The sequence below is a fragment of the Sinohyriopsis cumingii genome, chromosome 5, assembly GCF_028554795.1.
Source record: "Sinohyriopsis cumingii isolate HCF-2022 chromosome 5, ASM2855479v2, whole genome shotgun sequence".
NCBI classification, from domain to species: Eukaryota; Metazoa; Mollusca; class Bivalvia; order Unionida; family Unionidae; genus Sinohyriopsis; species Sinohyriopsis cumingii.
The window spans coordinates 65,810,748-65,834,022 of record NC_142965.1 but is presented as its reverse complement, the minus strand read 5'-3'; the positions used below and the strand labels follow the sequence as shown (position 1 = coordinate 65,834,022).

General features: G+C 35.9%; 1 protein-coding gene across 4 annotated transcripts in view; it reads left to right on the top strand.

The window, feature by feature from the left end:
- The window catches only part of LOC149799341 (DNA-dependent ATPase/E3 ubiquitin-protein ligase HLTF-like), a 125,037-nt gene that overhangs the window by 53,259 nt on the left and 48,503 nt on the right, over positions 1-23,275 (top strand). For 3 of the 4 annotated variants that reach the window (XR_016421161.1, XM_089958665.1, XM_089958664.1), the window contains exons 9-14: positions 1,222-1,504; positions 4,475-4,576; positions 6,590-6,694; positions 9,514-9,614; positions 17,397-17,543; positions 19,347-19,479. Coding sequence is in view for 3 of the 4 variants with exons in the window: in XM_089958665.1 (XP_089814791.1) it covers positions 1,222-1,504; positions 4,475-4,576; positions 6,590-6,694; positions 9,514-9,614; positions 17,397-17,543; positions 19,347-19,479 (871 nt within the window). In the remaining variant the exon portion in view is untranslated. The remainder of the gene's footprint in view (positions 1-1,221; positions 1,505-4,474; positions 4,577-6,589; positions 6,695-9,513; positions 9,615-17,396; positions 17,544-19,346; positions 19,480-23,275) is intronic. The other variant, XM_089958663.1, reaches the window with a different exon arrangement.

The following is a 23,275-nucleotide window of genomic DNA, read 5'->3' as shown; positions in this document are numbered from 1 at the left end:
AGCACAAGTTTGTTGTCGCTACTCCCCCCATACTTCTTTGAGGATGGTCATGAAATGTTAGACACACATTCATCCCATGGTTTATTTGGTCATAGATGTAAATGTAAAGGATGCTGATCCAGTATGGCTACAACAATGGCCATCATACTATTGCTACTCCTCCTCAACTGAAATTCTTATGAACATAGGGTTTTCACTAAAAGACTTCATATGATGGCAACTAGTCCTTGATAAAAATGGTGTCATTTGTAAATTCAATATGGCTGATACAGTGACTATCTCAAAAATAATAATGGATTGATAATCCTGAACAGATGTTTGTATTAGCTTGGAGTTTAAGCTAAATGACATGTTGTGATTCTCAGTCATCCAATATTGCTGCCACATGGACACTTTTAACAGTCATGTTATGGCTTCTTTTCCTGTATAAATGGCTATAACAGCATGGTGTTTTCACTGAAAGACAACTTATGATGTCTACTTGGTCAGTAATAAAAATGTTGCTGATGATTTCCAGTATAGCAGCCACAGTGTTATTTACAGTGCGCTTTCACCAAAAGAATTATCATGATATTTAGTTTGTCCTAAGTGAAAATGATACCAATCTGATATTCCTTATAGCCATCTTGGCAACCATTTTGAAACGTATTTCAACCTTACTCCTTCAAAAAGGAGTCATATCAAAATTGGTTTTCATAAGAAAACTTGTTACGATATGTTGTTCCTTTTAAACAAAACCGTCCAACACAGCAGCTCATTTTCATATTTCTTTTATAGCTGAACAATATCAGAGACAGTATCGACTCTCAACAGTTAAAAGGAAGTATTTGTTTGAATTTTAATTCTGGAAATTAATTTGGTCATTAGAGTATCAATTGATTTGCAGAAAAACCTTTTTGATAGAAGCCAGTAGCCTTGTATTCAATATTTCTCTCCATCAGTAACTTATAAGCCTTTCTAAATAAAGTGATAAGACAATATGTACTTATAGTATCATCATAAGATTGTGCTTCATATAAACTTAGGAGGGAAAGTTATCTTCGATTGCAAAAGCACAGATCAATATTTTAAGTGCATGTCTTGGTTTTCTAGCTTTGAAACTGTTTGACATAGATGTATCTACATTCTATTATGCATCATGACCTTATGCATATGTTTATTTTACACAAACTCTTTGCTTTACAGAAAAGCATGTTTACTTATCCAAGTGTCTTTTCACAGAAGGATGCAATGAAGCTGAGCAATTGCATGTCTTCCTCTGTGTGTGCATCTGCAGTTAGCATGTCAGATATCCAGCTTCAAGGTACCAAATTTCCTAGCAAAGTAAACAGACCCTCTCAGGATTCTCTGCTCAACTCAAAGGACCTGCAGTCTTCCAGTAATGTAGTGTCAAATCTGTATAAGAATAGAATGGAATCAAAGCCCCCAGATATTCATCGGAAGGAGATTACATCACAAGAGATTGATGTGATTGAGATCAGCTCTGGAGAGTCAGATTCTGAGGGTAATTTGAATAATTTTATAGATTTATAAAGATGATATCATGTTTGACAGTGGATGAAGTTTTGATATTGTAACTACATGAATTCTTGTTCCTTTCAAACGGAGATCTTTGATGCATTTGGCCACAATGTGACCTCTTTGAAAAAAATGTTTCTTGTGTTTTGTTCTGTATCAGGAACCAGTGAAAATTCACTCACCCAACTCAGAAATGGCAAATGAAAATGACTGTCAAATGAATATTCCAATGAATGTCAGATGACAATTGATTTAGATCTAATTGGTGTTTCTCTTCAATAAAAAGGATGCTTGGTCAAGAATATTAGAAACTGTTCATTGTAAATCCATACAAAAACTGGAAATATGTTTGGATCAAATCTCACAGAAGCATTTTACTCTCACTCTTCAGTACAAATAAATGATTACCAGAGGTAGAGCAGACTGTAAGTACTTATAACTGTTGTTTGAAGGGGAACAATAAGTTCCAGAAAACATGCTTTCATGTTATCTATTTAGACAATTAACTTCGTCCACTTTAATATTTATAGATTGTTGAGTAAGATCTTATTCTAGGCAAGTTAAATGTTTAGTATTTGGCGACTCATCAAGTAGATCTGATTGAGACATGTTTAACCCCTTGGAGACATGTTCTAACCCCTTAGGGACATGTTTCAACCCCTAGGAGTATTATAAAAGAGTATTGAACTACAAAATTAATGTGATGCAGAAGAAACAAAAATGATCCCCCTGAACGCACACACATTTTCTTAGTCTTATAAAACATATGTGCTATAATAGGTGTTTGTTATTTTATTTTACAACTGAAAATTAAAATATATGTACTGCACTTATCCATCACTTAATCTTATTTATATTTGGATGACGAAGTCACTTCTGCCATTTTTGGCATTTAGGTTGCTCCATGTAGAAGACTGTCCTTAGGTGACATAACAGCAGTATCATTCGTCGAATGAAGAACCATGAAATGAGTGACTGAATGACCGTAACAATCTTATTTGTTTATTTTATGAATTTATTTTGTTATGTGCAGAGGAATGAGACATGGAGACTTACTATTGATTAAGAACCTACACTTGAGTTAAACCTACCGCCATACATATAGTAGTTCTAAATCTCTCTTTCCCTTTTCAATCCTAGTTTTATCCTGAGTGGAACAATGCTCTTGTGTGATAATGTAATGGTAGTGGTGAAAGATCTTATTTTCATTAATATTCCATATATTCAAGGCTGGTATTGAGTTTTTGTTAACATTTGCAAATCGTACAAGATCTAAGAATTAAGTTAAGATTTGAGTGTGCTGCACCAAATAAGTGACAGAAGAGCAGCACCTACTCATAAAATAAGAACACATCTTCGAAGAAGGAACTGGCACTCACAAATGGTGTTAGCGTAAATAGTGTGATTGACTATGCTGTCAACTTTATCAAGGAATTTATACTGCTTTTTCCCCATAGTGAATGTGAGGGTCAGACCCAGTTCTTCTAAGAGGCCTATGAGGAAAATGAAGAATCATCAACCTTGAGAAAAACGCTTTTCCAAGGTATAGTTAGTCACTCCCTGTGAGAAGTTGTTTGGGTTCTAATAGTCCCATATTTTCCTGAGATTAAAGACCTGATAGATGTCTTTTCTCTTCTGTTTGATTCATGTTTACTTATGATCAAGGAAGGGAGAATCCTGAGTCATCACTCTGCATCTCCCACAAGGCATCTTATCTTATCAACGAAGAACAGCTTTGACTGTTTGATAAAGCAATAAACAATATTCTGACACCTAGCAATGAAAGTAAACTATGAGGTAAATTAAGAGGTGGTCAGTTGGCCTCCAGTTATAAAGATTATTTTCCTGCCTGGCCTATTAAGCTACCCTGGACAACGGAGATGGGTATTTCATAGTGATCATTTGCTGTCAAGACATTTTAGGTGTTAGAGGCAAACACAAGGTTAATTGTGACAATACACTCTTATGTAGAACCTATTCTTGGCAGGTTCCTACAACCTTTTGAAGGAAGAATTTCTGTTACATATGCTTATTGGAAACTGTGTCCAAGCAAGATAACTCTTTTAGACCTCGAATAGGAATCTCCTTCATTCCTTATCCCATCCCTGGAAAGAGAAGCTCTATTCAGCAGCCATATTACATTCATAGCTTCATTTTATCTCCAGGATCATAAGCATATATCCTTTGTTTTGATATCTACCCCATCAAAACCAGCTTGGAAATGAACTCGTAATGCAACCAAAACAGACCAGTTGTTCTCTATATTTAAGTTGTATTATGTGGTTGACCTTTGTCAGCAGTGAGGGTAGAGGCCTATCTGGCTACTCATATGTTGGTTTCTTCATATTTTTGTTAACAATATATTACATACTTATCTATGATTTTATATTCAAGTTTAAGAAAATTATAACTTGGAGGTACACATGTTTACAGATGCTGAGCTGAAGGTCATGTTTGTTTTTAGAAATTAGGAATGTTTATGCAGTTAATTTTTAGAGTCCTCCCGCCTCTTCCTTTTGGACAAATGCAGCTACACAATATTGAGAGATAATGTATTACTGGTATTAAAATGTGCATTTGAGAGGGGTAAAACCAGTTTTAATTATGTGATATTTATCTTTTATTATTGTCACAGGTACTACCCCCACCCTGCTCTGATGTCCATCATTATCAATGTCTGGAGAAAATGAAGTACGCATGTGATAGTGTCCATATAGCCAGACTGGGTCAGTAAACATATTCTAGAAATTTTTAAGAAATGGAGGATGGTGCATATGGCATAGACCAGGCATGTCTATGCCATTAAGGTTAAAATACACAGAAGTGACAGGCGGGTGTAACATAATTAAAATTAGTTTCCCCTCCTCCCACCCCACCCCACCCCCAAAAAACTGCAATGTCAAGGGACACATCACTGCAAGGACACTAATGAGACAGAGTTTGTTTTCTTTTTCAGAAACTTATGATTGGCCTGAACCATTTACGGGAATGTGTGAAAACGATTTAGAAGATGAATTGCCAGATCTTCCACCAGTCACTCATGATGGATCTGTGATAGGTATAAATTTGAATAAAGTTACACACTTCAACATTTTGTCCACAGACCCAGTTAAGATATTGGAGTCATTGGAGCTTGAGACATGTATACTCATCTCTATCACCTCACATAGTGATCTATTTCAGCGGCCTGAGAGAAAAACCATTATCTCCAGTAGTGCTTTAGTACTTCCAGTAGGTTGTCATAAAACCATTGAAGCAGGGGCACCTTTTGGAGGTCTCATCCCTCCATTGACTCGTATCTGCCATAACACACTGTGTGGCTCTAAAAATGCCATTTTGGACTTACAAACCCCCGGACACGGTAGTGTTTTGGGATATATGTATTTTGGTATTTTGGGAATCTTAGCGCCTCGGTTTTTTCAACAACCAAAATATCACTATATTTCTTAACCACTCCTAAATATGCCTAGTATCTAAGAACAGTAAACAGTCCTGCTTAAAACTCTGCTTTACCTGTCCTAGGGCCACACAACTGATATGAAGGCAATTTAAAGGTAAGGGGGTCAGAGATAAATAACCATGTTCAGAGATCACTTAATTGGCTGATGGTAACTAAGGTGATGTGCCATTTCATTTTCTGCTGTTGTAGTGTCCATTGAGCTAATCTACAGAGATAAAGTATACACAGTACAACAAACAAATTCGTCTTAAGTTAAAATTACATCAAAGAAATGTGCTGAACATTACATGTTATTACACACCATTGCATTGAATGAGAATATTAACGCAAACCATGACAATGTTTCTCATGAAGTCAGATTTTTTGCTCCATATATAAAATGAAAAACATGATTATTTCAGTTGTCAGAATAAGGTTCATGTGTGATTCATTTTTGTAAAGTATGATTCAGGAAGCAATATGCTTTCAGCAAAGCCCTGTAAAGACACCATTAAACTTGAAAATATTATGTTCTCCCCCTTTCCCCAAATGAACTGGTCACTCCCAGATGAGATACCTATTCGTTTTTTATTGGGACTAGCACCTCTTGTGGTCAAACTGCATCAAAATACAGTTATAACAACGTTAATGTTATGGTCATGACCAAGGTTCGGTGAAAGAATCCAGCAAAGAAGTTTGAGCAACAGTGCGATGTAGTCTCAAAAGATGAACATTAATGGCATACTACAAATCCCATATTGTATTAGTAGCAAAAATTACATTATATTAATCTTTTTGAAATCCTGACTATCTGTCAAGGTCCTAGGAACTTGGATGTATTCCTGCAATATCGCACCTCTCCCAACATTCCGGTGAGTGGCAGTCTAGACCTCTTTTCAGGTATAGTCATGCATCATGGAAGATGTGTGGGTTCCTCCTACCTTAAAGTAGGGCTACTGACTTCATTTCCAGGATCTTCCTGGTCTATCATGAACCTCCATTCTTTTCACTAGACTCAAAATTAGGGCATCTAAGGAAGGAGGTATACATCATGCACAGTAGTGAATGTAAAAGAAGACCAGTCTTTTTATTTCCACATTTTGTGATATCTATCAAATGCAGACTGTATAAACCCATCACCAACTATTGCCTGGCTGAGCTGTATAGTGAGCAGTGTTTAATTTTGCTATATTTGAATCCTTCAGCCTTCCTTTTTACTGACCAATTCTGCTACATAATGTTTAGACAGCTAAGATATTCTTTATGTTAAAATATATTATTGGGGATAAGGTAAAATAAATTTTGATTATGCAATACTTATTATTATATTACCAGAGACCATGTGCTATTGCACATACATCCTTAGACAGAAAGCCAGACTTGGTCTATACATTTCTAGAAGGGGGTTTGTGTTGGTACATCTCATACAGGCATGAGTGTTTTCTATACCGAAAGGGATAAGCTATACAGTAGTGACTGATGAGTATTACATAATAAGAATACATTTTATTTCTACTCCACTAGCCCCACCCCACCCCAATTTCATAATTTATTTAAGTTTGGCAAATCATCTGCACCATGGAGAAATCATTGCATGGACACAAGTGAGGCATCAATTTTTTTCTTTTTCAGAATCATATCTTGATTTATCCAACCCATTTAAAGGAATATATGAAAAGGATTTTGAAGATGAGCTGCCAGATTTTCCGTCAATCAGAAATGATGGATCTTTAAAGGGTATGAATAGGAAACAGAGTTATGTATTATATACCTTATTCTTGTTTACTCTACAGCCCGCTACTCCTATGCCATTACTACTACCGTTATCTCCGTCTTCTTGCTCCTCATCTGTATATATATTTAAATGGTATAATTTGTTTTAAGATTTCATAAGTTAGCGTTCTTGGATAAATAATCAAAACACTAGCATCCCAATACTTTATCAGGTTTCATTGTGATACCCTCCTACTTTCTGACTAACCATCCCATTTTTGTTTTTTCTTCTTGTGGAAATACATGTTTATTTATATTTGGAAGAGTATGTCTAAGACTTTATGCAATTTTTACCATTACATATTAAGTTACAATGTATCATGTAATCAGTACTATATAGTCAGTATTGTGCTGATGTGTCATTAATACATTAAGATCTATGCATATGTCTTTCTGTCCATCTGCATATCTGTTACCATGGATGTTATATAATCCATGAGATAACCATATGCATGCCTGCACACAGATTCATGGGAGGTGGTCAGATATTTAATGAACAAGTTACATTGTCATTTTTATATTGAGATCACCATAGGGGAAAAGTTATTGGCTACTGAAAAAAAAATGCTATTATAAAAATGAGTTTTACCAAAGATTTATCAGAGACAATGCCAATGTTTCAACTGAATAACATATATCACTTTTTATATTCATAATTTTGGTTGTCTGCATTTCCACAAATACAAAATAATTCACAGGGATAAATTTGGGTCACCAGTAGTTGCCAGTTGGAGTTGCATCCCTTGGCACTGTTGGTGCGGTTGCATCTTTTTGTTCATATTGTGCACCCATTCATGCCGTGAAAAAGAAAGTGACATATAGACCAATTTCCTGTTCCAAAATACAGAAACTTGATTGAAGCCTTTGAAGGCAGATTTAATTGATCATAAAAAACAAAGAATGTGAGATCACGCATTTAAGGCAAACAAAAGTAAAGTACCATTTTGGATCAACTTCCTTATATCTTAGCCAAATGTCGTATTTCACATAATTTACATTATGATGTGTGTGTGTGTGTGATTTGGATTTTTAACATCGCTTTAACAATTTTTCAGTCATATCACTACGATGTCTGCAGTGTTACCGTTTATAGTGATGTTTAGCACTGGGGCATCATACCGCAAACATGTAGCATCATGTCCCACCCAGTCACATTATCCTGAAACAGGCCAATCAGTCCTAACACTAACCTCTTAATGCTGAGCACCAAGCGAGGCAGCAGTTAGTACCATTTTATAAGTCTTTGGTATGACTCGGCTGAAGATTGAAAACACGACCTCCTGCATCCAAGGCAGACACTCTAACCACTAGGCCACCAGAGCGGTCCATTATGATTTCATGATCTCGATATTATTATAGCTTAATTCACATAGCCTCAAAAATAATATTCGTGTCTGTAGAGCTAAGTCTAAGTAATTGATTTCAGGCACGAAGTATTCAAACACCATTCAAATAGACATAGAGCGTAAAACATCTCATTAAATACGTGCTAAAAGAGGGTTGTCTGCTTATATCAAGTTTTTCAATCCTGCCTTTGGGAAAGTTGATTTAAGTATTAATGAGTTATCAGCTATCAGTTCAGCTATATTGTGCCCTAATCTATTTGCCTCCTTTTGATTTTTGCATTTTCAAACGGGACTCCTACAGATCTCAGGACGAACATGGTAGATTACATGTACATAGACCAGTCATTTTTAGCAGGTATCGAATAGAATTGTGTTGCGCTGTATGTCAGTATAAATAATGTTTAAATCATTCATGCAGGAAATTAATCTGGTAATTTTAGCTACATTCTGAGATGCTGACATGGATACAAACAGCTAGCAAGAGGGTGCTATTTGGATAATATTTTTCTTAGTCTTGAAGGCAGATTGTTTTGTATGCTTATTTATGAAGTTTGTGCAAAATATGTGCCTTTATTCTTTTGTTTCATGATATATAGATTTACATTGACTTGAATTTGGTCTCTTCTGTATTTTCTACCTAGCTTACAACCAGGATTGCACTGTATACCCAGGATTGTTCTGATGTTGTTATACAGGCAGATATGCTATCCATTCCAAATTTTGCAGAATTGTTAAGATTTTTTTGTAAATTTAGCAAACGTATGCCAACTATATTTGGGATACAATTTTGGAATGAGAATTTTTCAAGTTGACATGGGTTGGGACGAAAGTAATTTAGCATCAATATCATAGACTGCTACACAGGATATATGTTTCAGTCATAACAAACATAACATCAGTCAGTTACAAGTTAAGATAATTTGCTAGGAAAGCTAATGCCTACAATTATTATTTAGCCAAAGTATTGAAGGAATTCAAGACATTTGAATTAGAGGAATGGATCAACCATTTACTCGCAACGGGCCCTAATTGTCATTGGCTGTTCACATGAATGTACAGGTTATATAGAAGTTCACTAAGTTTAAATAATGCACATTCCATTCCAGACAGGCTGCCTGTTTTAAACATATTGATCCTAGGATTCCTGTTAAACTTGCTCAAGTTTTGATACATATTTGCCTTCATACATACATCCCATTAAGGTAACAACACCTTCTTTCTTTCCTCAGGAGTTGCATTAGAAAAAAGCATTTGTGAAGAAGAAGCATATTTAAAAATCTTTCCAAGAGTTATGGATTTTACATGAAAGAGCATTGGGTATAATATTTTCTATTTGTTTTTATTTGTCATGGTTTGGCAATTATGTTAGTTTGAAACTTTATTTCATGCAAGCATCACTATGATAAATATGTTTCATTTGTACATGTCTGTTTACAGGTAAGGGTAAATGTGATAAGTTATTGGGAAGGACCATGTGCAAAAAAGGACCAAGGACAACTTTGATAGTGTGCCCATTATCTGTGATTAGTAATTGGCAGGTAAGAAACACTTGTGGCTTGGAGGCATCACTCTACAACAGATCTGTGACTTGTAATCTTCTTTACTCAATGTAGTTTGTATTTTTAATCATAGATGCTCTTACAGTTTTGCTTCATTGCTCGTTTGGCTTAGAAATGTCAGTCAAGGGATAAAACTCGAATTCTTATCCAGATAGAAAATGGTTAGGCTTATAGTGGTTACCTTCCTTGACATGGTTCAACAATTTCTGTGTGTTTTAAAGTTGAAGAGAAAATGTTTATTAGACGGAATTACTTTTTTCCCCTCAAAAACATTTACAAAGTTTTTAATTCAATCCATGTTTAGAGATAAAGATACATTTATAACATACTGCAGGTATTTCAAGCAATATTGATATTTGTATGAATAAAGATTTTAGCAGCAATTTATATTCATTTGATCCTGTTTAGACTCGAACTCGAACTTGATACATTTTATGATGCTTCACCATACAAAATATTTTTATAGTCTTAATGGGGGTATCACTTAATCCACATGTCTGCCCTTCCATTTGGTATGATTTAATTAGGCCTGTAGTATCTGATAGATTGCCATAAAACTTGGTAAATATTATGATCACCACCCAAATATTGCATCTTAAATCATTATGCATATAAACAATCACTTTGCTCCGAAAATTTTGCTTCAGTTATCAACCTTTTTTCTTTTGCAGCATGACAAAATCTCATTAACACAGCTAGTCCCAGTTTTTGATGGATAGCCATGGTCTTTGGAAAACATTATTTGCTACCCCTGAAAATACACATATTGATAAATCACTTAGATTCAGCAATTGTTTGTACAGTTATTGACATTTGTAACTTAATGAACTGTATCACACAAGCACGTAAGTGTAACTAGCCGTTTTTGAATGATGATGATGATTAAAGGCAGTAAATATTATAGCCATCATATAAAAATGCACTGATGAACAAATCTCTTGCTCGACAATTTTCGTTACAGATTTGCCTTGCCATTTTGTATGGATTACTGTTAAACTTTGTAAATATTAATATCATCATTTAAAGAAGCACATATTGTTTGCAGACACATATTGACAAATCTTTCTATTTTCTGGAATTTAATGAGTAATTGCCCTTTGTGTTTTTAGTAAATTGCTGCGAAACAGATTACTGGATATATATCATGGTCATCATCAGAATCTACTTACACTATTATCGCAAGAGTTATGCTCTTTTTATAGCATAGCATTTTATTTCATAAGACTGTCCATCCATCTGTCATGAGATTTGTTTCCAGAAAATTGTTGAATGGCACTTTTGGCATATTGCCTATATTATGTCAAGGAAATGGGAGCTAAGTACCTTTCCTAAGGATATATCCAGGCAGACAGCGTGGGCTGGCCCTGTTAGGCATCAAACTCTCGAATAGATTACTGTCCAATGTTTTACAAACTGAGCCATCATTGCTTTCTGGATGGTAGCAAGAACTCAAAGAACAGGTTAGTTTAGTGAAAGAAGAAAAGTCTTTGCACACAAAAGCTCTAGTTGTCCACTATCAATAGTGGATGGCTTGTACTTCGGGTAAGGTGGAACCATATAAATTTCAAAGTCAAAATGTTAAGATTCCTTTCATGAAAGGTGGAAAGAAATTTATGAGCAATAATTTCAGCTGTCCACCATCTACAGTTACAGAACATTTAGATGACCTCCAATGGGGCTCTGGAAGAAACCTGTTTATTTGGGGGTCAGAGGTCAATGGTATTGACTGAAAGATTAAAAGTGTTTGCATACAGTAACATTATTTCTGCATTACATGCCTGGAGCAATCTTGAAGGTTGGTCCTAAATAAAAATTGTGCCTCTGTGACATCCTGTATGGCTACAATGGCAGCCTTCATAAACATGTTATTTTGCTACCCCTTAATGGAAAGTCATATCAACATGGTGTTTTCTCATTGGTGATGCTCATCAGACAAATATTCTTCCAGTGAATCATACTAGGCTTAATTCCACCAGAGCTGATCATCATATTGACATTTAGTTTTCCCTAGACTACTTTTTAACCATTTCTAGTGCATTTGGTGCTTATTTGACATCAATATGGTTTGTCATCCTGAAAATCTCATTACAATTCCTCCTTAATGGAAAGTCATATCAGCATGGAGTTTCAACAAAATAATCCATTTGGTACTTAATGGGTCTTAATATATGACATATCTTATCCCTAACATCTCCACTCTTCATAGGGTTTTTCCCAGGAGACATCGGATGATGTCTGGTTGTACTAAATGAAAATGGTACCTGCAGCCTCACAACAATATGGCTACCAAGGCAGCTATCTTAAAAATCTGGCCTTATCTACTCCTCTTAGATGGAAAGTCATATCAACATGAGGTTTGCACCAGACAACCAATATTTATATCTAGTTGAATGAAAATACAGTCTTTCCGATGGCCATGCTATTTATAAGTTTCCTACTTTTTCCTTCTTTTTTGTCAGACCCATATTTTTCCCTACATTTTCCAAAATAGCCTCACTCTAAATGATGTTTTTTTAAACATTTTATGATGACGATCAATTCATGAACAGCATAACATGATATAAAACAGGGGTTTTAAGGTTTATGTGCTTGTTTGTTTTTTTAAACCAATTATTTAGGTTATTTTACCATGGTTTTGGTTACATAACTTCAAATACGGAAACTTACCATTGTAATTAATCGTATCTGATAGATAAATCTAGGTTACACTATTATAACTGCGAATAGGTACAATATTCAATCAACTGCTATTAGAACAAGCAAATTATTTTGTTTAGCTTTCTAAAGCATCACTAAAACATTACAGTCTAAAACACATAAAATATATTTTCAAAAATTTCTATAAAAACAGAAATGAGAGCATATGTACAAATGTCTTCACATACTGGTTGTCATCAATTCAAAACTAATATTACAGAAATGTAACCTGAACTTTACAACAAGTTTGGAAATTAGAAAAAAATTAAATTGCTTCTTCTAGCACCAATTGATTAAATATTGCTGCACATTTGTATTTAGAATAATATAATCTAGGTTCTCTAATTACAATTTATTATTTTTGATTTGCTCATTTGAAGTACTGTATAAATAATACATTATGTACTGATGAAAATGGGCAAAAAAAACCTTAAGGGCATAAAGTCAGCTTAGACTGAAGGGACAGAAATTATTTAAGAACATGCTATTGTTCAACTTTATGAAGGCAAGTAAGGATTTTTTTTGTTTCAATACAGAGCTCCACTTTTTATATGGTCACAACTTCTTTAAACATGAAGAGTGGTTTTTTAAGAGTGGCCTTTCCAGAGGGGACAGCTGTGAGAAAGGCATGTACTAAGAAAGTAATACATAACTTAAAAGCAATTAATCTTGAAATGCAAGTGGGGCATTGTAGGCATATGCACTGATAAACCATTTACAAGCATTTTCATTTAAATCTTGGTGCAAACATTGCTTGGCATATAGAGTCATTCTCTTTCCATTTTACTCCATTTTTAGAGTGCTGCAGGAATATTTTCCTATTATAATGTTATTTATTTGAGTCTTTCCAAAACCTGTGTTTTTGGCAAAACTCTTGAACTTTCTCCAATGCCACTGAGTCAAATAACGTTTACTTTCTCCATCAAATACATTATGCAAACAGATTAACATCATAAATTACTTTTATGTTGCCTTCTGAATACAGTCCACCTATAGACTTTAACAAGTCTATCTGTCTATACTTTGTTTAGACAAAGAGCAGTAACTCTTACAGATTACCTCCCCTTCCCCCCCCCCCCCCCCAAGGTGGCACTTCATATGCTGGATATTGCTAGTTAAACTTTCGCTGCTGAGTCTCATTATTCCTCAGATGGCCTGAACATGGACATTCATTCTGATTATGGATTTCATCGATTCCCTCATCCAGCCGACAGCATTGACATCGACGATATCATACCTGGGCAGTATCATACAGAAACACATTGTAAGTTCTATTCTACTCCAAGATGGGAATGATCTTCTTTCTCTTCGAAATCATCTAGGTCTTTTAGCAACCTGGGAAAGACAGACCTCCATCCATCCCATAACTTCGTCCATTTAGGTATGGAGTTTTGACCAATGAAAATTTGGTGATACCCATTGTATTTCCATTACTAAATTCATTGAATTCATTGAGTCTGTTTTCAACAGAACTTGGATTTCAGTGACAGATTTCTTGCACATCTTCACTTTCTCTTTATGAGGATATTTTCAGCATTTAAGTGCCACGTTTTATAAACAGTCATGATCATGTCTGAGATTCAATCATTTCCTTTGTCAGTAGGGCATTCCAGGTCGTCTGACCATTGGAATCATGCTGGAAATCACCCAGTTATCACCACCTCTTACTGACCATCACTACCATTAGCGACACCTGGGAGCCAGGTGAATGGCCTTTACACATCAGCATCAGCGTCTTGTCTGATAATCAATCCAGAGGTGGTCACTCACTTTACATGGATTGCTCTGTCCACCAGTCAGTTTTCACTCAGATTTACGCACTTCTGAGGCATCCGATGATTGACCTCCTATCTACGAGGTGGAATCACAATCTACCCACCTTTGTCTCTCCAAATACTTGGGCCATGGTTGTTCTGTCAATTATTTGGGAGGGGTTGTAGGCCTTTGCCTCCCCTCCTATAATGTTGAAACCGAAAATAACCCAGTAGTTACAGGGTCAGAGTAGCAAGATAATTCTGATAGCCCCTCTCTAATGGGACAAGCACTGGGTCACTGATTTACTCTTTCTAGAGAGTAATATGCCCAAGAAGATTCCAGCCAACCCGAACATTCTCCTGCATCCACTGTCACAGGTGGTCCTTCCTTGCTCGGACCATCCTATTCTTCTATACACTCGACTCTTACCCATACAGTCTTGTGAAGCAAACAATTAAAACCTTTGATTGTGGAGAGAATCTTTAGAGTAACCCAAAATAGGTTACATTCTGTCAGTATTCAAACAGTCATCACTTGCTTGCTCTCTTCCATTGCCAGGTCAAAAAATAGTAGCCATCCAAGATCCTATTCGTGCTTTCAAGCACAAACTTGAAGCACACATAGACAGGTCATAACATGAGCAAATGCTTCTTTATTCCGGTGTGAGCTGAAACACAGTTTTCACCGTCCAAGCCTTTTCTTTGGGGCTGAAGCGGGTCGTACGCTTGGCATACTCTGACATTTCACCAGATCAGGGCTGCCACACATAGCATACTGCTCCAACATTTCAAGCAACCTCTGTCAGCCAGAACACAGCATCTCATTCTTCAAGCCCTTTCTTCATGGCTGAATTTGGTCAAATGCTTGGCATTGGTGTACTCTGACATCTCACCAGATCAGAGTAACCTCACATATATTACTGCTCGGAAGTTCCGAGCAGTCTCTATGCGAGAATCAAATGCAACATACCAACGCAAGATACTGTTGGCTGGTAGGCAGAGTCAACCTTCTCGAACCTACATTTCAGAGATTTAGCGTCTCAGAGGCAACCTAGAATCTGGTGGGTCCATTGAGATGGCAGAACAGACAGGCAACATACTCCACTGGAGCAGTCATCACAGCTTGTTAGCTACGCTGGTCTTATTGCTGAAATTCTTTTGGTAACAAGATTTCAATAATCATCTTCTTAATCATATGTTAGGGTCACATGTCAAGTGACCCCAGGCTGTGTTGCTGTAGTTAGGAGAATGGGTTATCATTTACATGGGGAATTCAGACATTCGTCCCTAGAAGAATACCCAAGGTAGAGGTTGTATCCTCAGCATCCCCTCCTCCTATTACTTATTCTCCTAATGTAATATGATCCGGGGATGTATTTGAAGGAGAAAGCACATTTATAAGTAAACTATATTCCCTATGAGTATACTTACCAAATCACATTACCTAAAAAACATTCCTCAACTGCTCCTCCATGTGAGCATCCTCGTTAGCATCTAGCTCATTTAAAATTTCGTGACACACCTGGTGATTTCAAGGGGAGGTAATGGACAAGAGTTATTGCCTTTTGTCTATTGATGTAGACAGCAAAGGCTGAATTTTCGTCTTTTAATATAGCTGGATTTGCAGGGTATCAGATTAATATTCCTAATGCAATGTGACTGGGTATAAAGTATACTAGAAGAAGCATACTATACTTAAAAATTTGTTTTCCAAATATAGATAATTTTCTTCAATTTCATTGCCATGAAATATATTATAAATCATGAATTTGATTTTCAAAACTCATTATCACAATCTCTTCTTAATTTATGAATAACTGAGCTGCTAATAAATCAAATTTTAAACTCAACCAAAACCTACATTTGTTCTCATCTGTGACTGTGAATACATGAATGCCCCTATTTTTATAACTTTAGTTTTTTATATTCATTTTTAGTCTTGATATTGATGCAGTATGTCTAATATTTCTACCAAGACATTCAAAGATTTCTCTGATCCATCTAACATTGTCATTTATGCATAGGCCTTTAATATCTGTATTTTTCCAAAATATAATTCCTAAGCTTTCTGCTACTGTAAAAACAAAAAAAGAATGAGTGGATTCTCTATATTATAATCACATAAAAATAAGAAAACTGTGATGCAAATCCATGTGCATTTCTATAGCATGTATAAACAAAAAAGCATTTCCTATATACATCTCCATGAGTCAGAGTCAAAAGCTTTTTCCAAATCAATCTATAAAATAATATTTATATTATTCTCTTCTTTAAAGCATATATACAGTCTGACAACCTCCCCCATATACATACCTTTTGCAAATCCTTTATGACTCTCATTTAATTTTAGCAACTATTTTTTATTCTGCTTGCTGTAACTGATGAGGCTGTTTTATATGAAATATTTAACACAGTAATAACTCCCAGATTTGCCAAACATTCCCTACATTTATTTTCCTTTGGTGATAATGTGATAATTCCCTCAATGTTACAGATAAAATACCTTTTTCAATCCTTAATTTATTAAAAACTGTCTTGAGTTCTTCCAAAATAATTTATGAAATTTAATAGTATATCAATCACTTCCTGAACTTGAAGCTGTCAAAGAGTTTTTTCACCCTTGAGCTGGTTTGGTTCAATTTGTGTCAATTTAGGAATCTCCAATTTTAAAAGTGTCTTATCTTTTATATTTACTTATTTTATTATATTGTTTACTAAATAATGTATCATATAACCTTTTTGCCTAATTAAATTCTTTTGAAATGATCATTGATTATTTGTCCTTCTCATCTTTCAATTTTGTTCTTGTTTTGTTTATATAATGTCTTTTTCCAAGTTACAAATATGTTTAGTGGTTTTGTACCCTTCTTTGATCGATTTACAATTCAACTGCACAATCATCCCTTTTACCATTTCTTTTCTTATTTCTTCAAGCCAAAGTTTCAGGTAAATGCAAACCAAATATATTAACATTTGGTTATCATACATTTTCCAAATTATTTATAAGAATTTTCTAATGCGAGGGCGTGAATTTCTAATGAAAGGATTTTGAAGAATAAACTTACAACACTGTCCTGAAATAAAGTCTTTTTGAATCAGGAATGATATGCATCTTGCCAGATTAATGTATAAAACTTTGATTCTATTGTTATGAAAAGTCTGCCTGTCAAAGAGGTCGCAGTATTTTGAGAGTCATTCCTATAATGTGTTATATCCGAATCTCTGTTATGAGAAAGCATATTGTATCAGCATTTCCACAGAACACTTCTCGTCTTCCTCTTCTTGAAATAGAATTCCCAAACAATTTCAGAACCAACTTGAAGAGCATGTCCATGAGAGTGTCCATCTTGACATTTACTTATACTATGGTACAGACAGAATAAGAGATAATGTTATGCTAGCTAAAAAGGACATTGTGCTGACCACTTATCATACCTTGAGTGCTGATTATAGGAAAGTAAGTACCTCTTGTATTTCAGATAAAGTTTATACACCATATTACTGGCATTTATGAAAAGTTCTGCTGAATGATATTGTTACATATGCCAGTGTATCTGTACAGTGTGTTGCTGAGTGACATTGTTACAAATGTCGGTGTATCTAGCCACAGTGTTGCTGAGTGACATTGTTACAAATGTCGGTGTATCTAGCCACAGTGTTGCTGAGTGACATTGTTACAAATGTCGGTGTATCTAGCCACAGTGTTGCTGAGTGACATTGTTACAAATGTCAGTGTATCTAGCCACAGTGTTGCTGAGTGACAATATTACATATGCTGGTGTATCTGAGTACAGTGTTGCAGAATGATATATTTTCATATACCTGGTCTGCCTGTGTATAGTGTTTCAGAGTGAAATTGTTGCAAATACAAACCCTTGGCATTATACTTGGAGGTAAGCATGTGTACTACACTGCAAACCCTTGGTATTATACATGGAGGTAAGCATGTGTACTACACTGTAAACCCTTGGTATTATACATGGAGGTAAGCATGTGTACTACACTGTAAACCCTTGGTATTATACATGGAGTTAAGCATGTGTACTACACTGTAAACCCTTGGTATTATACATGGAGGTAAGCATGTGTACTACACTGTAAACCCTTGGTATTATACATGGAGGTAAGCATGTGTACTACACTGTAAACCCTTGGTATTATACATGGAGGTAAGCATGTGTACTACACTGTAAACCCTTGGCATTATACATGGAGGTAAGCATGTGTACTACACTGTAAAACCTGGGCATTAAATTGGAAGTAAAATGTAGACCATTTGCAGCTGACTAAGTTTCAATACCACTTTATATAATGTACCCAATTCAACATGGTTCACATGATGCATAGTGCTATAAATGCCTTTCTTTCTAAATTGGTTCCATATTAATAAACTTTATCACTTCTTCTTAGCACCAGCATGAAATAAATTCCCTAGTTATCTATTATTTTCCTTGATTCCCAATTCCACTTTCACTACTTTCTACCATCAAAACTCAAGGATGGATCCATATGCTAATCTAACTACCCACCCCAATCATGTCTCAAGATTTGAAGTTTGATTTATACACTGTAGGAGGTGCTGCTTAACATTATGCATAAATATATGTATGGACAGTTCAAGTTATGCAGACTCGTTCAGTCACAAAGGCTTACTTTCTTATATTCGTGCTCCATTTTATTTCAATATTTATTTGCTTGTACACAACATATAAATGATAACCATGCTAACTATGTGATTGCTTGAATGATTCATTAACATCCCTGATGTCCATCAGATCTTGTGTGGTAAAAATCATGAGCCATAGGAACTATCATGTCATTTGATCATCAAGACTTTACAAAAGTCATTTTATCAATCAGTTCTCTTGTGCTATTTGTATGTTCCACCATACTAACATATATACTGTATATACTTACTGAAAACAACATGGACAATGATCTACCTTCACATAATACATAGTCTGATCAGAGTATGTGTTATTAAATGACCGAGTGAAAACTCTTACCAAACAACATAAAATCGTAAATAGCCAATACATTATGCAGCGGCAGATCTGCATATGTGCAATTAACATTAGGATTAGTAAGCCAGTGTGTAGAGTATATGTTGAGGATGCCTAGTATTACCCATGTCTATCACTTAATAACCTTTGAGGGATGTAATGGCTTGAAATGACATTTTTACCTTAGTCTTTTTTAGTAAGCTTGCATGCAGCATTTATTGTTGATAGTAACAAACATCCACCATTGTTTAACACAGGGTAACAGCCCACTGGAAAAGGTGGAATGGTTGAGGATTGTGCTAGATGAAGGACATACTATCAGGAACCCTGATGCCAAAATGACGAAGGCTATTCTTGCACTAAATGCTCAGAGGAAGTGGGTCCTAACAGGTATAGCATTAAATAAGACAAACTTTGCAGATAAACAAAATCATTTTTCTTTTGTCATATTTATTTTCATTTTTCATTTCTCCCATAACCTGGCTGGTTGTAGGTGAGCCACTGACAACTTTCCAACAATCTCTCCAAAGTTTTTCTTGTTTTACACTGCTCTTTAGGATTTCGCAAATGCCTTAATTGTTCAGTCTTAAATGTTATTTTCCCATCTCTTCTTCTGCCTGCCTAGTTTTCCCTTTCCTTTTACTGTGTCCTGTAGTTTTTTATTTCAAAGGCCAGATGAATGTGAGACGTTACCATACCATCTTAATTTGCATTTCCTTATGGTGGTGAGTAGCTCTTCATATGGTTCATTTGCACCATGGCTTCAAGAGCACACTTCCTCATTAGAGACATGGTCAAAGTATCATATTTTAGTATCCTTTGATAACATCTCATCTCTGAAGCATGGAGTATTTCTAGTTCTGTTAAGGTCCATGTCTCGCATTAATGCAGTAATATGGACATGACGACGGAGTGCATAAGCTTGATCTTAGATCCAAGGATAAATTTGCTGTCCTTACAAATAGGCTTCAGTGTTGCCAGTACAGCTGTTGTGAATGCAATCCTGGAAAGAACCTTGGATTTGGAGCCTCTATTAGAGGCAATAGCACCTAGGTACTTAATGCTTGCATATCTTCTATCCATTCACTTTCATTTCCTTTTGGATGCCACTTTGGTTTTCTTTCATTAGCTAGGTGTTTCCATTGCTGATCTCCATCAATTACCTTAGTGATGATTGATTGAGATGATGGACAAAGGTTTCCAACCCTCGTTCATCTCATGCTAAACCATCGATATCATCTACAAAATGCAGTTTGATGATTGTTCTGTCTCCAGCACTGACATTTCCTTCATGTCTTCCAAGGCATCAGACATGATCCTTTCCAGGTAAATGCTGAAGAGAGTGGGTGAGATAAGGCACACCTGTCTGACTCTGTAGTGCTAAACCAACCTCCTATATAGCCTTTGCTAGTCACCTTGTCTTACAGGTTTTCTATGCTGCTTATTAGTGTTGCATTTATGTTGTACATCCACGTAGTGATCCACCTTGTCAAAAACATTCTTGAAGTAAATGAAGACAAGATAGAGGTTGTGTTGATATTGCAGATACCTTTCACAGAGAATTATAAGATTGAATATACATATGCAAACTCATTCAGGCAAAAAGGTTTGCTTTTCCTTTAATCATGCTTCATTATATTTCAATATTTATTTTTCTGTATATAATACATCAATGCAAACCATTTGATTGCTTGAAAATATGTCCTATAATGCTTTGTTCTGCTCAGACAATAGCCTGTTATTCAGCAATGATGGGAGTTCAGTCTGATGAAGATGATCGTAAGCATAAACTTGCTTGGGTGACCGATGAGGCTGATTTTTCGGTACTTCTGGCACAGCTGCAGATTATCTTTCTTAGGAAGACCGATGACCATAGACTGGGTCCATTAGGTGTGCCATTCTCCAGTTTGTCACATTTTGTTGCGGATTGGTGTGAGAAGATCTATAATGGAAGTTTCCCATGCTTGAAGAAGTTCTGCTGGTATGTTGTCTACCCCTGCTGATTTCTCTTCTTTAATGCCTTTACCGTAGTCTTTTCTTCTTCCATGAGGATCAGGTTATCACCATCTCTCATAGTCAGTGGGAAGTTTAAGAAGGCTTTGTCTCCAAATGTTTCCTGGTTGTAAAGCTCTGAAAAGTATTCTATCCATCTGTGCAGAAGCTCTTGATGTTCTACGTGACTCTTTCAAGCCTTGTGGTGGACTGTAACCATTAGCTTTTGAGAGATCTCCCCTGTTGTCACGTCTTTCACCAGCTGGTTTAACATTTTACTGCTGTTCTGTTTCAGGCTTTTCTCGACTTTTTTACTTTGGTCCCTAACCAGATTTCTTTGCATTTATTAAGCTCTCTTAATCCAGTTGTTAGTCTCCCTGTATGTTTCTGCTTCTTTAAGGTTTCCTCATTTCATCATGAGCTTCTTTATCCTACGATGCTTGTAAAGGAACCTGCTAGCTGAAGGTGGTGATCAAAGAGTCTATTGTTATTTCTTCAGGAATGCATGATTGTGAGTGGTTCAACTTGCCTAATATTGATGCCACAATTCCTTGTGTAAAGCATGGATTTTTAAGATTTCATGTTCAAACCTGAACCTAACCTGTCCTGGTCTCACTAAGTGTGATAGTCATCATGAGCAAGTCATGGTCGACTCCTATGTCAGCTCATGGGAAGCTATGTGTTCTGGCAATGTTGATGCAATACCAGAAGCGCTTTCTCACCAAGATGTAGTCTCATTGTGATGTTTTGTGCCTGGGTTGTGCAAATCCATCTTAGGGATGTTTTTTAGGTGTTCCGTAGACATAGGTTATTAAAGGTGACAAAATCTTTTCTCATTCGTTGTTGTTCACAAATCACAAACTTCTCACCAGTCTGCCTGTGCATGTTCTCTTACTTTCAGAATCCAGTCTCCTTGAATGACTAGAACATCCTTCCTGGGTCTCTGGTTAAGGAGAGTTTAAACTAGGGCATTGTGCGTATCCAATTCATTGTTATCTTGGTTAGATGCTGGGTTATAAACCTCCATGATAGTGATTTTGAATGGAAATGCTCTCAAGCGAATGGTACTAACCCTGTTAGAAACTTGTTCAAAACCTGTGACTTCCTCCTTCAAAATGTGATTATGCACCATGAATCTGACTGGTGTTTGTATTTATGTCCATTGTAATAATTGTTTAATTGCACTCAGAAAGTCTTCCAGTCCATCTTGCAGAGTCCAGTGATTCCCATCTCATGGATTGGCTCCTCTAGTTTTCCTGCTGGTGTTAATTTCATGCCATTCCTCATTCAAATTGTGAGCTTATCTCTTGCCTGTACATTTATGGTAGTTACACCAGCAGCATAATTATCATCTCCATCCTGACGTCCAGCAAATGAAACGGTCATTGCTAATGCAGGCTATGACCAATTTGTTATGAAAACTCTATCTATTATCATTTGTCATCTCTAGGCATATCGCAGCCAGTTGCAACATGGAGGGATCCCCAGGCTGTAAATCATTGCCAGTATCCATGTCACCATATGGCTCACGCTGTTCTTGAACATGTGGTCACTGAGTTCATGTTGGAACCCTTCCACCCTAGCTATTGTCATCAACATGGAAGACTTCCACTGTGTAATGTCATGATACTGTTACCGTATTTCCACAATATGCAGGAAGACTCATGGAGACTGGAGAGTCTTAAATCTTCCCTTGTAAATTTTGCCTCAACAAATGCCGATCCAGTGCAAGCAAGTTCTTAATGACGAGCATCAAGTGAATTAGCTCTTGGTGCCATCTTTTTAAATTTTAGTATTATTTGAACCAAAGACCTCTTACATATGAGGCCGACTCTCTAACCACAAGACCACTGGACTGGAAAATGGAATCAAGATGGTTAAAATGTTCACTTGTGAGATAAGAAAACCTATTTTGGGGGACTGGTCAAAGCAATAAAAAACTCTAAGAAATTGGTTGGTGTACATTTTCATGTGCAGCAATTATTAGAATATCTCCATAACAATGATAATTACCTTGAAAAGTAACTTGCCACTAATTATTCATATGAGAATAGCTAAACTTTTCACTGGTTGAAAATCATAGAATCTTCTTGTAAAATACACAAAGAACAGGGTATATTGTTGATAGTATATTATTTCAGAACGACACAGCTTCTTAGATTACAATAAATTTCGAATTATATTTTACAGCAGA